This window comes from Anabrus simplex, chromosome 2 (genome assembly GCF_040414725.1).
Source record: "Anabrus simplex isolate iqAnaSimp1 chromosome 2, ASM4041472v1, whole genome shotgun sequence".
NCBI lineage: Eukaryota > Metazoa > Arthropoda > Insecta > Orthoptera > Tettigoniidae > Anabrus > Anabrus simplex.
The window spans coordinates 943,073,141-943,088,080 of record NC_090266.1 but is presented as its reverse complement, the minus strand read 5'-3'; the positions used below and the strand labels follow the sequence as shown (position 1 = coordinate 943,088,080).

Below are 14,940 nucleotides of genomic sequence, written 5' to 3'. Positions count from 1 at the left end.
CTCTTGTCTGTGGTTGCACAGTTGTTGCTGTGTTTTTGAGTCACCAGTCCATAGACTGGTTTGATGCAGCTTCCATGCCACCCTACCCTGTGCTAACCTCTTCATTTCTACATAACTACTACATTCTACGCCTACTATAAGTCGGTGGATGCAGAGTGAATCTCGGCCCATAATTGAGCACGGCTGGTCCGTGGTCCAACAGCTGTGCACTTCGATCAGCCAACCGCGCAGAGGAGGGGTGGCCACAGCTCTACCGTGGCTCTACGTCTCTGCATTCGGGAGACGAGACAGGGCTGGACCTCATGGCTGGCTCCAACTGTCGGCTGTCCTGGGCCCTGTTTCATAAAACTAACTAATAATATTAGCTAATAATATTAGAACTCATAAAAATAATTATTAGTTAACCAAATTGTTTCATAAAGATTTACACACGACTAACAACATACCTTCACTAATAATATTAGTTCATTAGTCAGCTGATACAAATGGAGGTTAGAATCGGTCTGCTGCATATGTTCTTGATTTGGTTTTGTTCCTAGCAGTAGGCTAATGCTTGACTACAATCGACTATTAATCCACATGTTCAAAGGCTCACTTGAGATTTTCGTTGTTGTGACTTCAATACATATGAAAATGGATAAACGAAGTGAAAATAATGTGGGAGAAGAAAATTTATTTGCGGAAAGTGATTGAGATAAAGTGTCAACTATTCACAGCCTTTTTCACACTATAACTCTCCTTGTTCCTTTTACTTTTTATTTCACGTGCTCTTAAAAATCTCTGTTGAGATGGACTAGCAAAATCTTTGTTTACTACCCCTGTTGGTGGGGGGGGGGTAGAATAACAGCCACAGTGTCCCCTGCCTGTCGTAAGAGGCGACTAAAAGGGGTCCAAGGGTTCTCAACTTGGGAGCGTGTGCTGGCGAACATAGGGCACTGAGATGAGTCCTGCCATTGCTTCAACTTACTTCTGCCAGGCTCATTTTCATCTACCCTTCTGACTTCCCTTGTTCAACTCTTGTTCTTTTCCGACCCTGACAGTATTAGGTTGCGAGGCCGAGAGAGTCTTTCATTATCACGCCCTTCGTGGCCCTTCACTTTCTTTAACCGATACCTTCATTTTCAAAATGTCGGATCCTTTCCATTTTTCTATCTGATTAGTGTTATTATAGATGATGGTTGCCTAGTTGTATCCTACTTCCTCTTAATACAATAATTATCACCAGCATCATCTTGGTTTACTGGTGATGTAAGCCAAGATTTTAAAAGATACTTGGAATGTCCGAGCAGAACTGCACTAGAGGAACACAATGATACTGTGTATCACTACCAACCGCTGGAGTGCAATGCGAAGCTGCTATTTTAAGGTTATGCTTCATTCCTTGCAGTGGAACGTTCTATTACCTACCAACCCTATCAAGCAAATACTCAAAAGTTATGTAATCTAACCTAAATCTCCCATTGTACCGGTATTGATATGTTTGTTACATGTCAGTACAGGCTGTTTTTGACGTAACATTTATTGAACGGTGAATACCTACATTCGTTCCTTATCGCTATTTGAATCAGAGTCGACCATTTCAGTGACCTTCATGATTTTATGCCAAAATATTAAAATACCGCTCACTTTGGTTTCACTAATAATATGAATTATGAGTCAAAATACACTCATGGAAATAATCCTAATAATATGAGTAACTTTTATTAGTCATGTTGTCTATGAAACAATTTACTAATATTATTAGGAACATCTACTAATGATTTTGATTCATAAACTAATAACGAATATTATTAACTAATAATTTTATGAAATATAATACTAATATTATTAGTTAATATTATTGGTTTCTTACTAATAATATTAGTGAAAGATGTTTTATGAAACAGGGCCCAGAGAATGGTTTTCCATTCTCCTGCACTAAGGCGAATGCCGGGACAGTTCCTAGTATAGGACACGGCCACCAACCCCCTCACCTTCTCCGTGCATCTAATTCACCGTAACGAATTTCCCTGTCTAAGAGACGGCGTTACCGTCTAATAGGCCCGCCCCCCCCCCCCGCCTTCAGGGGAGGAATTAAAATGTTTTAGTAGTAGTCTACTCTAATCTGTTTGTCATATGCATACCTTGGTCTACCGCTACCGTTCTAACAGCCTACACATCCCTCAGAAACTAACTGAACAAGTCCTGGGTGTCTTAAGATGTATCCTATTATTCTATCCCCTCTTCTCGTCACATTTAGCCAAAGCGATCTCCTCTCACCAGTTCGATTCAGTATCTCTTGATTCGTAATTCGATCTATCCATCTCACCTTCGGCATTCTTCTAAAACACCACATTACAAAAGCTTCTATTCTCTTTCTTTCTGAGCTAGTTATCGTCCATGTTTCACTTCCATACAATTCCACATTCCAGGCGAAAGTCTTCCGAAATAACTTTCTAATTCCTATATCACTGTTCGAAGTGAGCAAATTTATTTTTCTTCTTCTGCACATAAAAGTCCTCCTTACTTTTGCCATCGTTAGTTAATCCACTACCCAAGTAAGAAGGTTCATCTACTTCCTTTAAGTCTTCAGTTCCTAATCTAATATTTCCTGCATCACCTAACTTCGTTCGACTGCACTCCATTACTTTTTTGGAGTTATTTATTTTCATCTTGTAGTCCTTCTTCAAGACTGTGGCCATACCATTCAGCAATTTCTCCAGATCTTCTCCGGACTCAGATAAAGTAACAATATCATCTTTCCATTCTTCTGAAAATAACGCGGGTTTAAATTTTCAAAGAATGAGATACTAAACTAAGGGTGCGGTACCTTTTGTTTTCTTCTCCTTGGATTGTGATTTCCTTTCTAAATTTCTCTTTGATTTCCTTTACCGCCTGTTCTATGTAAATACTGAAAAGCATGGGGGACAAACTGCAGCCTTGCCTCACTCAATTTTTTTGTGTGGATTGTTGCTTCTTTTTTGAAGCCTACGTTTCTTGTCACTGCCCACTGATTTTTATGCAGATTGTAGATAATTCTTCTTTCTTGGTATCTGATCCCGATCAACTGCAGAATCTCAAATAGCTTGGTCCAGTCAAAATTATCGAAAGCCTTTTCTAGATCTACGAACGCCATGTACAGTACGTGGGCTTGCTCTTCTTAATTGTCCTCTAACATCAGACGTAAAATTAGGATTGCTTCACGTGTTTGTACATATCTTCTGAAGCCAAACTGATCTTTTTCCAAGTCAGTTTCAGCCTGTCTTTCCATTCTTCTGAAAATAATGCGGGTTTAAATTTTCAAAGAATGAGATTACTAAACTAACGGTGCGGTAGTTTTCACACTTGTCAACACCGGCTTTCTTGGGACTAGGAATAACAACATTTTGCCCAAAATCGGATGATAGTTCTCCTGAATCATATCTTACACACTAAACGGAATAACCTCGCCATGCTGGTTTCTCCTAAGGCAGTCAGTAATTCTGAGGGTATGTCCTCAATTCCAGGCACCTTGTTCCTATTTAGGTCTCTCAAAGCTCTGTCGAATTCTAACCTCAAAACTGGGTCTCCCATTTCATCAGCATCAAGAGCCTCGTCTTGTTCCAGAGCCATATCATCTACTTATTTACCTTGATTCAACCGTTGGATATGTTCCTGGCATCTTTCTGCCTGGTCTTCTTTCCCTAGAAATGGTTTTCCATCTGAGCTCTTGGTATTTATACACCTAGTTTTCCTGTTTTGAAAGGTTTTCTTGATTTTCCTGCTTCACAGTAATTGTTTGAAATGTAATTATGTCGAACAAGTTTCCAAAATATATATTTGCATTAGAGAACACACAAAGAAGTTTCGATTGTCTTTTGATAACTTCCTATTAAGTAAAAAAATACGTTCTGTTCGTTAGTTCATCAGAACAAATTAACAAAAATGTTAGGAAAAGTAATGAAAACAAAATTATAAATATTGCAAAATTAAGTGAAATTGTTATTAAAACTAACATCCCTCGACCTGGTCGGGAATCGAACCCGAATTCCAAGAACCGAATGCCAAAATGCTGATCCTTTAGCCATGAAGTCCTGTTAATATTAATTAATTTTAAAAGGGAATAGTTGTACTTATCCTAAAAACAATAATCACCTCCGCATTATCAAAATTGCCATTATTGATCAGCTTTGAGGATCTTACATGCACGACTACAATCGCAAGAATTCATGCCGGATTTATTTAAATAGTGGCTGTAGCACCAAACAACTATTTGAAAATGACATAAATACCTGCACAGAGGAGAGCAATGAATATAAAATGTCAATTTTTTTCTGTTTAGGCGAGTGTCCATGACTGACTTTAATACTGGATATGTCACCTTCAAGTGACCTCTGTAGCCATAGCTCACTGCTAAACATTAAATTCAGAATGAGTGGTGCGCTCTCTCCTGGGAAAACAAAGCCAATGATTGACGAGGTGCTAGTAAATGCGTTCTACAATTATACTAAGAAGATTACAGAACATTTTGTCAGCAAACTTTGCTTCGATTTGCAACAAAGTAAAACGTTCCAGAAGCATACTATAGACATCAGATGAACTTCTAAGTTTGTGTGCAACAGATCTCAAAGAGATGGATCCAGTTCTCCACACATGGACTGATGAACAGGCTGGAAAACAAAGTACCAATATTTCATCAGCACAACTTACTCATTTAAGGTAGAGTACTAAATCATTTAATAAAACTTGTCACGGGTAACAGCTTTTATTATGTTGTAAATAATTAATTCATACTCATGGACAAGGCCTTCCATAAAGGTATGTTTAAATATGGTCTTTCCAAGGAAAGACAATGCTGCGGCTTTTCTGTGTTGATGCATTGCTTAAGGAACAAAAATATAAACTTGCACACAGTACTATACTTCCTGTACACTCGTGATACAATGATAAACGAGTGTGTGTCATTTTTTCCTTCAAGATGCCATTATCTTCTTGTCGGTAGAGTTTTAGGCCGTATAGAAAACGTTCTAAGGAAGACTCCAACTATATTTTATACAGAAAAATATAATGAAATTTAAATATCAGTGGGCAGGTTCGACTGCTAGAAATCTAGAGTATATTTCAAAGTTGAAACACATTACAGTCAAGAAAATGAATTGGTCCTGTATTGATGTGTATGGTTTAAGAAACTACAGATTCGAAGATGAAAGTGGGCCAAAACATGGACAGTCTCTGTTAAAAAGGGGCATGAAAAGGGAAAACATTCGATTTATTGAATTGATGGAGCTGCTATTGATTCAAAATAATTACAAATAAAAAAGATGTTAATCTTAAATGTAACAATGTTTTCAAGGAAGGCCTTATCCGTGACTGTGAATTAATTCTGTATGAAATAGTAAAACAGAGAAAATGACGCTCTCTTTTATTCATTCTGTACTAAGATGACACAATAATGGTGAATGTTTGTGAAGATGTGAAATACAGTACAAGTTAATGTTCTCTCTCTACTAACGTGACAAGTTAATCTCACAGTGGTTATAGTCATTTTGTAATAACATTACATCAATGCATGTTTCGTTAAAATATTTGCATGATGTCCAACAGTTTATAGTCAGCCACTCTCCTTTCCTCGCTCCCTTTAAGTCTGTTCGTCGTAACTTCGTTAATGCTGGCCGTAAACATATCAGCCGCCTTACCTCAGACTACATGCTGCAAACCAACCCGCTCAAAGTCGAGATAAGGTCGACCGTGAGCGAACGAACTGGGTCATTTACAGACCTCTAAATAGGACCAATTATTTCGTGTATAGTAATGCCACATCAAACAGCGACTTTATGATGATAAGGAATTTCATGCACTATATGAGGATTGTCGGTGTCTCAGTACCTTGAATTCTGAGATTTCACATACCCCCTCAGATGGAACTAAGCTTTGTCCGTCGTAATTAAAATACAAGTATCGACAATACCATACTTGAAAGACTGCAGCATCAACCAACAGAAATTTACGCTTGTAGCTAGGTTCCATGGTGTTAACCGAAAAACCACTGACACATTGTAAGGATAAATGTGTAGCATTTCCAGTCCCCATAACGGAGATCTGTGTGAAATACCATACCATACTCCTGCGTCAATCGGCGTGAAAATTTCATTGGGCTGATTTCCATTATTTATTGAATGTCTGCAAGCTTCTTTGTTGTTTTCTCTTTATGCTTAAAACAGATCGTATTTCTTGCCATTTCCTGAATAACTTGGTTATGTATTGTACCAAAGGCATTGCACTGCCATGGGAATTACATAGAAATTTGCGAGCGGTTCTGTCATACTCTTTGTTCTTTAGAAAAAGTATGAACCAAAATTATCCTTTTTCCAATATTATATGTCACCATACTGACAGCTAACATAAATAACGTTCGACGATAAGTATAGGAATGCAACACTAATTAACTGTAATAACGTACGCTCAGCAACAACTCCACTTGTAAATTAACATTATTTTATTCCGTACGCTTCCCGCTGACCATGTTTGCTGCGCTGCCTGACAGCACTCTCCGTCACGCCAGACCACATGCGTGGCAGAACCCGCTAAGTGCCGGTAGCATCTCACTGCCTCTCTGTGTATTACAAGGAGTCTTGCCGTCTTAAGCACAGCCTCACACTTTGCTTGATTCAAAACCAAAGTCGAACTCTTTCTTCAAAATACAGGTGGGCAGAAAATAACACAACAGTTATTTTGGAACTGTTCCGTACTCGGAATTGTTCTTTAAATGAACAGTATGCCGCAATGTCCTGTTACAAAATAGCAGTGTTCCGAATCGCCTACAATTCAGCTGGATTGATCTAGGGCTCTACGTGTTGCAGATCCTTACACGTTCCGCCGGTTGGTGGATTGTTCCGACTCAGAGACAACACGAGTGCTAGTTCTCTACGCAATTTCCGATGTTCCTTGGAACTAGTCATTTGGCTGCAATGAACAGCGGTGCAGCACCAAGGGACCAGGAAAAGGAATTCACTGTTATTTTATACTTATTTAGTTAATAGCGTATTAATAATGTATAACGTTAATAGTGTTGCATTACTACACTTGTTGTTGAACGTTATTTATGTTAGATGCCAGTATGGTGACGTATAATATTGAACAACGAATAATTCTGTTTCAGACATCTTTTTCTAAAGAAGAAAGCGTATAGTTATAGTTAATAAAGGGTGGTCGGAAAAAACGTGAACGGGGTATATGAGAGGTAGCGGGCTGGTCATACTGATAAATAATTTGAAAAAAAGGATAATTCGATTTCTCGCACCGTTCCCATTTTATCAGCTGCTGAAGTTAGCCAACCAGAGCGCTTCGCGGGCTAATTTAAATGGGCTTTGCGAAGCGGTGTTGCCAGATCTTCACGCGGCTTAATATTGCCTTGAGAGCCATGCTGAGAAACAGTAGTGGATATTGAGAATTAAAAGTGCGGGGGCAAAAACATAAAGAGACAACAACCAGTACCCGGGTTTGTTACATATAGCGGACGCGGTGTACATCAAAACTAAAAGCCCATAGGGCCTACAATGTAAGTTTTGAAGCTCTCTGAGCGAATTTCGACAGGGAGGTAATGATTGACAGTTTGCCAACTTAAGTGCGGTAATAATAGTTCCGAGATTTTGATTCAATACTATACAATAAAACTTTCACCAAAAGAACGATATTACACATGTTTTACAATTAAATAAAAATACGACGTAATTATACAATTAAAAATCATTTGGTAATTGACTCACACTAAGAAACTAATAGACACTAAAGGGACTGCCAGACTGAAGAACGCGCGCGGCAAGCGGATGAATCATACCTCAGTGTTCATGACCTTGGCCAAAAATTTACTCATGATACCTTTTCTCACAGCACATGCGAAGTCTCCACTACTTACCGTGGCGCAATGCAAATCGGTTAGCCGGAACGAACGACATTTCGTGGGAATTTCTGCAAATAATTTTCTTTATAATTCTTTATAAAGAATTAGCTGGTAAGACAACAAGGCTTGTACAAATTGCTTTTTTTAAAATAATTCCTATAATTCCTAATTCCAGCCGATAAAATGCAATAAAAATCCTACGTCTTCTCCACAAAGTGGGGAGGGGGGAAAGTGCCCCCCTCGCCCCCCTTTATCTCCGCTACTGTTGAGAAATCAGCATCAAACACACCGTGGGTTTCAGGCAGTGTCACTGTAGCACACTTGCTATGACGTGATCCTGTCAGCTCGGAGGTCCGTGTTCATATCCCTCCCCTGACGAACATTTTCCTTCAATTGGTACTCTGAAGCCGGTCTTAAGCCACGAACAGATTTAGCATCACCGGAGCGCAAACCCCGTTTGAATCCTCCCGCGAAGCGGTCTAATTGGCTAACCTCAGTAGCCGATAAATTGGCAACGGCGTCAGATACCGAACATCGAAGGTTTTCGGCGATGGAAGAATGGGAAAGGTAGGCTGTGGCCCCAGCATTTGTCTAGTGTGAGAAAAGGAAACCACGGAAAACTATTTTCAGGGCTGCCGACGGTGGGATTCGAATCCACTATCTCCCGAATGTAAGATCACAGCTGCGCGACCCTAACCGCACGGCCAACTTGCTCAGTACATAGAATATTTCTGAACATGAACAACTGGAACTGTTCCAGAAAAAAAAAACCAACTTCCCCATCTTTACTTCAGAACCTCAGTTATCACAAGATAGTCAATAATTTGTCATTATAATTAGTATTTTACCTATTTGCCTCAGCCAAGTATAGCGGAAAGATAAATACTCTGTACGTTGTTATGATTTATACATTTATTTATGATTATTATCCCTGTATTGCCTCTTATAACTGGTGTTTCGTTTTGAGCACAACAACAATTACCTTCATTTCCTTAACGACACTTACAAGCGAAAAAGCATTACTTTTCTGTGGATAAATGCTTCCTGATTCTAGTTTCTTAAGGAACTATACTGGCGCCATCTGTTCGTCTTCACTTATACACAGAGCTGCGTACCAGTCAGAATTAGCCTACCTTGTACATGTATTCTTCTTCTTCTTCTTAATCTGGTTACCCTCCAGGTTCGGTTTTTCCCTCGGACTCAGAGAGGGATCCCACCTCTACCTCTGCGTCGGGGATACAACTGGGGAGAATGACCAGTACCTCGCCCAGGCGGCCTCACCTGCTATGCTGAACAGGGGCCTTGTGGAGGGATGGGAAGTTTGGATGGGACAGGCAAGGAATAGGGAAGGAAGCGGCCGTGGCCTTAAGTTAGGTACCATCCCGGCATTTGCCTGGAGGAGAAGTGGGAAACCACGGAAAACCACTTCCAGGATGGCTGAGGTGGGAATCGAACCCACCTCTACTCAGTTGTCCTCCCGAGGCTGAGTGGACCCCGTTCCAGCCCTCGTACCACTTTTCAAATTTCGTGGCAGAGCCGGGAATCGAACCCGGACCTCCGGGGGTGGCAGCTAATCACGCTAACCACTACACCACAGAGGCGGACACATGTATTCTTCTTATTTGTGAATACTATCTGAAAGGAAGACGGGATGAAAGGCAATACCGCAGACCTTCTGAATTATTTCCAGCCGGTCGGTCACTTTTCTCTTCTGGCCTCACTTGACCGCTTTGAGAGCGAGGTGCCCATTAGGTCCGCCTACACGCTGCATTTAATGTGACATACACTTTTATTAAATTTTACAATTGGCCTTTACGTCTCACCGACAGACAGATATTATAGCGACGACGGGCTAGGAGTAGGAAGGAAGTGGCCGTGGCCTTAATTAAAGTACAGCCCCAGTCCGACACAGGGAAAGTCAAAAGGAGGATGACATTGTTCCTACGGTTATGGAGATGATACATGTTTGTACAATGTCCGGCTCCATGGCTAAATTTCGTGGCGTGCTGGCCTTTGGCCACAGGGGTCCGGGGTCCGATTCCAGGCAGTGTCGGGGATTTTAACCTTAATTGGTTAATTACCCTGGCACGGGGGCTGGGTGTAACTGTCGTCTTCATAATCATTTTCATCCTCATCACGACGTGCAGGCTGCCTACGGCCGTCAAGTAAAAAGACCTGCATCTGGTGGGCTGAACTTGTCCTTGGACACTTCCGGCACTAAAAGCCATACGCCATTAAATTATTGTACAATGATAATTAGCGTTATAGCAAGAGATTATCTCCCGAATGCAAGATCAAGGCTGCGTGCCCCTAAACGCACGGCCAACTAGCTCGGTGATATACCTATCCAAATCCACCAAACATTACAGAGGACTTAAAGGACGATAACTGAGCTCTAGCACAGGCGATAATTCGTGCCTGCTCTGATGACATCGGAGCAGCGTATACACGGTGTCCCTCAGTCGCCGTTCACTTCTTGAAGTGTATCTCATAGTTGTTCACGGCGCGCCGGTAATCTTGGTTGCATGTCAGAGGAGTTTCAGGAATGATAAGAAATATATTCTGTCACGAGTTTTAGTTCTTTAAGTATAGTGGTGTGTGTGTAATCGTGAAAAAAGATATCATTAGTATCACGAATGAAAATATGTTTCTTTTTCTCTTTTGATTTAGATTGCACCGACGCAAAGATGTCTTATGGCGACGAGGGACAGAAAAGGGCTAGGATTGGTAAAGAAGCGACAGTGCATTAATTAAAATATGGCCAAAACATTTGCCTGGTGTGATACCGGTAAAACACAGAAAACTATCTTCAGGGCTGCTGACATTGGGGTAAGAACCCGCCATCTCCCGATTGCAAGCTCACAGCTAAGTGACAAAAGCCACACGACCAGATTTGCTAGGCGAATATACGTTAAATTTCGTTGGATTCCATGAATGTGGTGTGTACTAAAAGCAAGGCAAAGTATAAGGTCATTCGAAGGATATGCTTATCTTTTATTCTAATTCTTAATATCCAGAATGCAATCCAGGTGCCGGAAGAGGCTTCTTCCTGCTAATGACAACACATATTCTCCTTGTACCCACAGCTTGTATCTGGGATATTGGAATAGCTCTCGCCGAGCTGAATGGCTCAGACGGTTGAGGCGCTGGCCTTCTGACCCCAACTTGGCAGGTTCGATCCTGGCTCAGTCCGGTGGTATTTGAAGGTGCTCAAATACATTAGCCTCGTGTCGGTAGACATACTGGCACATTAAAGAACTCCTGCGGGACTAAATTTCGGCACCTCGGCGTCTCCGAAAACCGTAAAAGTAATTAGTGGGACGTAAAGCCAATAACATAGAATACCTCCCCGCTACAATATGTGTTTCCCCTCCTCGGACCCCGGTACATTAGTGTACTCCTCTTCCGCCGTTAGCGTGTAAGAATTTGTGGTTTCCTACAGCCAGCATTTTCCGAGCCTCAGGTGTAGGATCTGAGTAGATATAGTATTTTGGATTTAGGAGAGAAATCACCTCAACACGAGCCAGTGCTGACACAGCGCCTATTTTAATCGCAGCCTTTTATCGTTAATAAATTTAGAGGTAAATTTTTTCCAGTAGGTTAGATATGTTATTGGTCAAATTGTGTCCATTTATTTAGGTTTATTATCTCCTTATTGTCCCTCATAGCGACGTTGAGTTCCTGAGCACAACAATTAAGTTCATTTCTTTTACGGCACTTACCTGTGATAGAGCGTCACTTTCCTGAGGCTAAATCTTTCATTCTAGTTTCCTAACGAACTACAATGGTATCATCTGTACGCCTTACGGCGGTGTTCATGATAATTTGGTCCAGTTTTGTGATATCCTTGTGGCAAGTGTACACCGTTCATAATCCCACCTATTGGACTTCGCTACATGCAGTATTTCTATGTAGTGTGCAATGTTTGTGTATAACCCGCTCTTAGTATCTCTCGTACTCTAATGTCCTTTTATTTCAGATAATTTTCTATTTGTTTGTACGTCCTTTACTGATATTTCTTGTATTGCCTGTGGGGCTGTGAGCTTGCATCCGGGAGATAGTGGGTTCGAAGCCCACTGTCGGCAGCCCTGAAGATGGTTTTCCGTGGTTTCTCATTTTCACACCAGGCAAATGCTGGGGCTGTACCTTAATAAAGGCCACGGCCGCTTCCTTCCAACTTCTAGGCCTTTCCTAACCCATCGTCGCCATAAGACCTGTCTTTGTCGGTGTGACGTAAAGCAAACCTCCATTATGGATACAACACATTTAATCACAAGAATACCAGGCACGGTTGAAACAACATTTGAATCAATTAATGCGAAAAACTATCAACAGAATATCCCTAAGTACCACTACTTTCTAAATGAAAATCCACAGCCTGTTTCCAGTCATTCGACCGGATAGGAAATATGCCGGCTGCCGAAGCCTATCGCACTTCTCTGGGGAAATCATAATTGACTGATAGATGAAATGAAATGTTAATGGAGTGTGTTACTGAAATGAAAGATGACAGGGAAAACCGGAGTACCCGGAGAAAAACCTGTCCCGCCTCCGCTTTGTCCAGAACAAATCTCATATGGAGTGACCGGGATTTGAACAACAGTATCCAGCGGTGAGAGTCCGGCGCGCTGCCGCCTGAGCCACTACTTACACTACTTTCTAACCTGTATGGAAATATCATGGTACATTTTACTAGTGGTTTCACGAAGTTTTTTGGCAACGTAAGGATGGAGAAGGACTAGGGGTGGTAAGGTAGCGGTCGTGGTCTTAATTAAGGTACAGTGCCAACATTTGCCTGGTGTGAAAATGGGAAACTGTCTTCATTGTGCCAACGGTGGAGTTCGAATCCGACATACAATAAAATGGATTTATTTTGTGTGACAAGATGAAGGCAATTAGGCCGTCTCTTCGATACAACCAGAAAATACAATATTTACATGTGCAGAAGCAAATAAAACAGACTATAAAGTGATGACACGTCGTCTTACAGCTAGTAAGCAATACAATTGTATCATAAAAATAAGAAATAGATAATAATGGTGATAATTTACCCAAGCTCACAGCTACGCGATCGAAACCGCTTAGTCAACTCGCTCGGTACTTCCGGTACTCGTTTAGCATATTTTTCCAACTATCGGTACCGGGACTGGATGTGACACATAAAGTGGATTCCTTTTCTGTAAAATATAATGGTCGTTTTTGATTTCTCGACATATAATGCTTGATACTGTACCTGTCTCAATATTGCCGGGCTGAGTGGCTCAGACGGTTGAGGCGCTGGCCTTCTTACCCCAACTTGGCAGGTTCGTCAGACTCGTGTCAATAGATTTACGAGCACGTAAAATAACTCCTGTGGGATGAAATTCTCTCACTTCGGCGTCTTCGAAAAATAGGCTTCGTGTGCAAAATGCGGCTGTGAGGAAAGCCAGACTCCAGAACATTTGTTTCAGTGCCATATGGCGAGTTTCAGCTGCACTTTGGATGTAGCCTCTGCAACAGCGATTAGTGCAGCAGAATTCTGGAAGGGAAACATCTGATCATTACTTTCCCAGACGCGAAAGAAGAAGGAGAGGAATACCATTTATTTTCGTCCCACTCACTACGTTTGCGATTTTCGGAGACGTTGAGGCGCCGGAATTTTATCTCGCAGAAGTTCTCTTTCGTTGCCAGTAAATTTACCAACACGAGACTGATGTATTTGAGCACATTCAAATGCCTCTGGACGCGACCGCAATCGAACCCGCCAACTTGACTTCAAAAGGCCATCAGTCTACCGTCTGAGCTACTCATCCCTGCAACCCATGAATTAACCTAGTAGTTATTTTTCGTGTAAAGTGAGCGAACTGTAGGGCCAAGAGGAAATATCCTTTCTAAATTTTTCCACTTTGAATCACGGAATCAGTTCGTATGTTATTGTTATGCATGCCGCTTTTATATGTGTTGAACATCCCTGTAATTGCTGTAAGTTCTAAGAAACGACGCAATGCCGATTTTCCCCCCGGAAATGGGTCTTGTAACGTACTAGTAAATTTAATGTCACAAGTCTCTCACATTTAAATAATCTCAAATGCCAACCGACTACACTGTGATTCGATACGGAAGCCTTTAGTGCAGAAGGCGAGCGCTTTAAGCATCCATGTTACTCAGTCCATTTATTATTATTATTATTATTATTATTATTATTATTATTATTATTATTATTATTATTATTATTATTATTATTATTTCCTGTTCTAGGATGGAAGTTCTCCACACTGTCACCAGGCAGTTCTGACACTACGCACAGTCCGTCCTTGGGACACTGGAGAATACGTGTTCGTGGTGAGATCACCGAAAGGCCTAGCAGAAGGAAGTGTGATTGTCAACGTCACCAACTTGAACGGATTTGCTGTAACTGGTGGAGGCTGGCGTTTGTCACCAGTTTCCATCTTGTGTTTGGCCATCGTACTCGGTTTTCTATTTTGGCACCAGCCCCACACTCACTAAAATGGGAGCAAAATGGTGAATTTTAAAATACTATGAAATTAATTAGACTCAAGATTGAAGTAAAATTGTATACTGAAAGATAACTATTTTTATGTTGAGGAAAGAAATGCAGATCATTTTATATGTGAGTGGTATACGTCCAGATGTAAAGAGGAAAATAAAGCACTAATATTTTGTTACCTTCATTAACTATTTTTCTTATCCTTACCCAGGGACTGCCTGGCCGAGGCGGTAAAGGCGTGCTCGGTTCGCCCGGAAGGACGTGGGTGCATATGGCCCAGAGGTTCACTCAGCCTGCACTAGAAATTAGTACCAGGTTAATTTCTGGGGGCAAAGGCGGCCGGGCGTAGAGCTAACCACTCTAATCCATCAAGTGCCGAGGTTATGAATAGTGGAAGCGTTTACCTTCCACCACTCCCAGGGCCTTCGTGGCCTGTGCGGAGATGACTTTGCTTTTTTTTTTTTTTTACTGTTTACCCCTGTTTGCTGAATATTCATTAATTAACGTTAAGGAAATGTAGCGGATGTAATAAAAATACGAGCCAAAATTTTCGAAATGGATTCTTTATTCACGCGGCCTACATTGAAACCTTATC

At 41.2% G+C, this 14,940-nt stretch overlaps 1 protein-coding gene across 1 annotated transcript in view; it reads left to right on the top strand.

The window, feature by feature from the left end:
- LOC136863747 (MAM domain-containing glycosylphosphatidylinositol anchor protein 1) overlaps positions 1-14,502 on the top strand; it is a 141,681-nt gene extending 127,179 nt beyond the window's left edge. The window contains exon 8 of the mRNA XM_068226064.1: positions 14,096-14,502. Coding sequence (XP_068082165.1) covers positions 14,096-14,344 — 249 coding nt within the window. The 3' untranslated portion in view covers positions 14,345-14,502. The remainder of the gene's footprint in view (positions 1-14,095) is intronic.
- Positions 14,503-14,940: the final 438 nt, after the last annotated feature.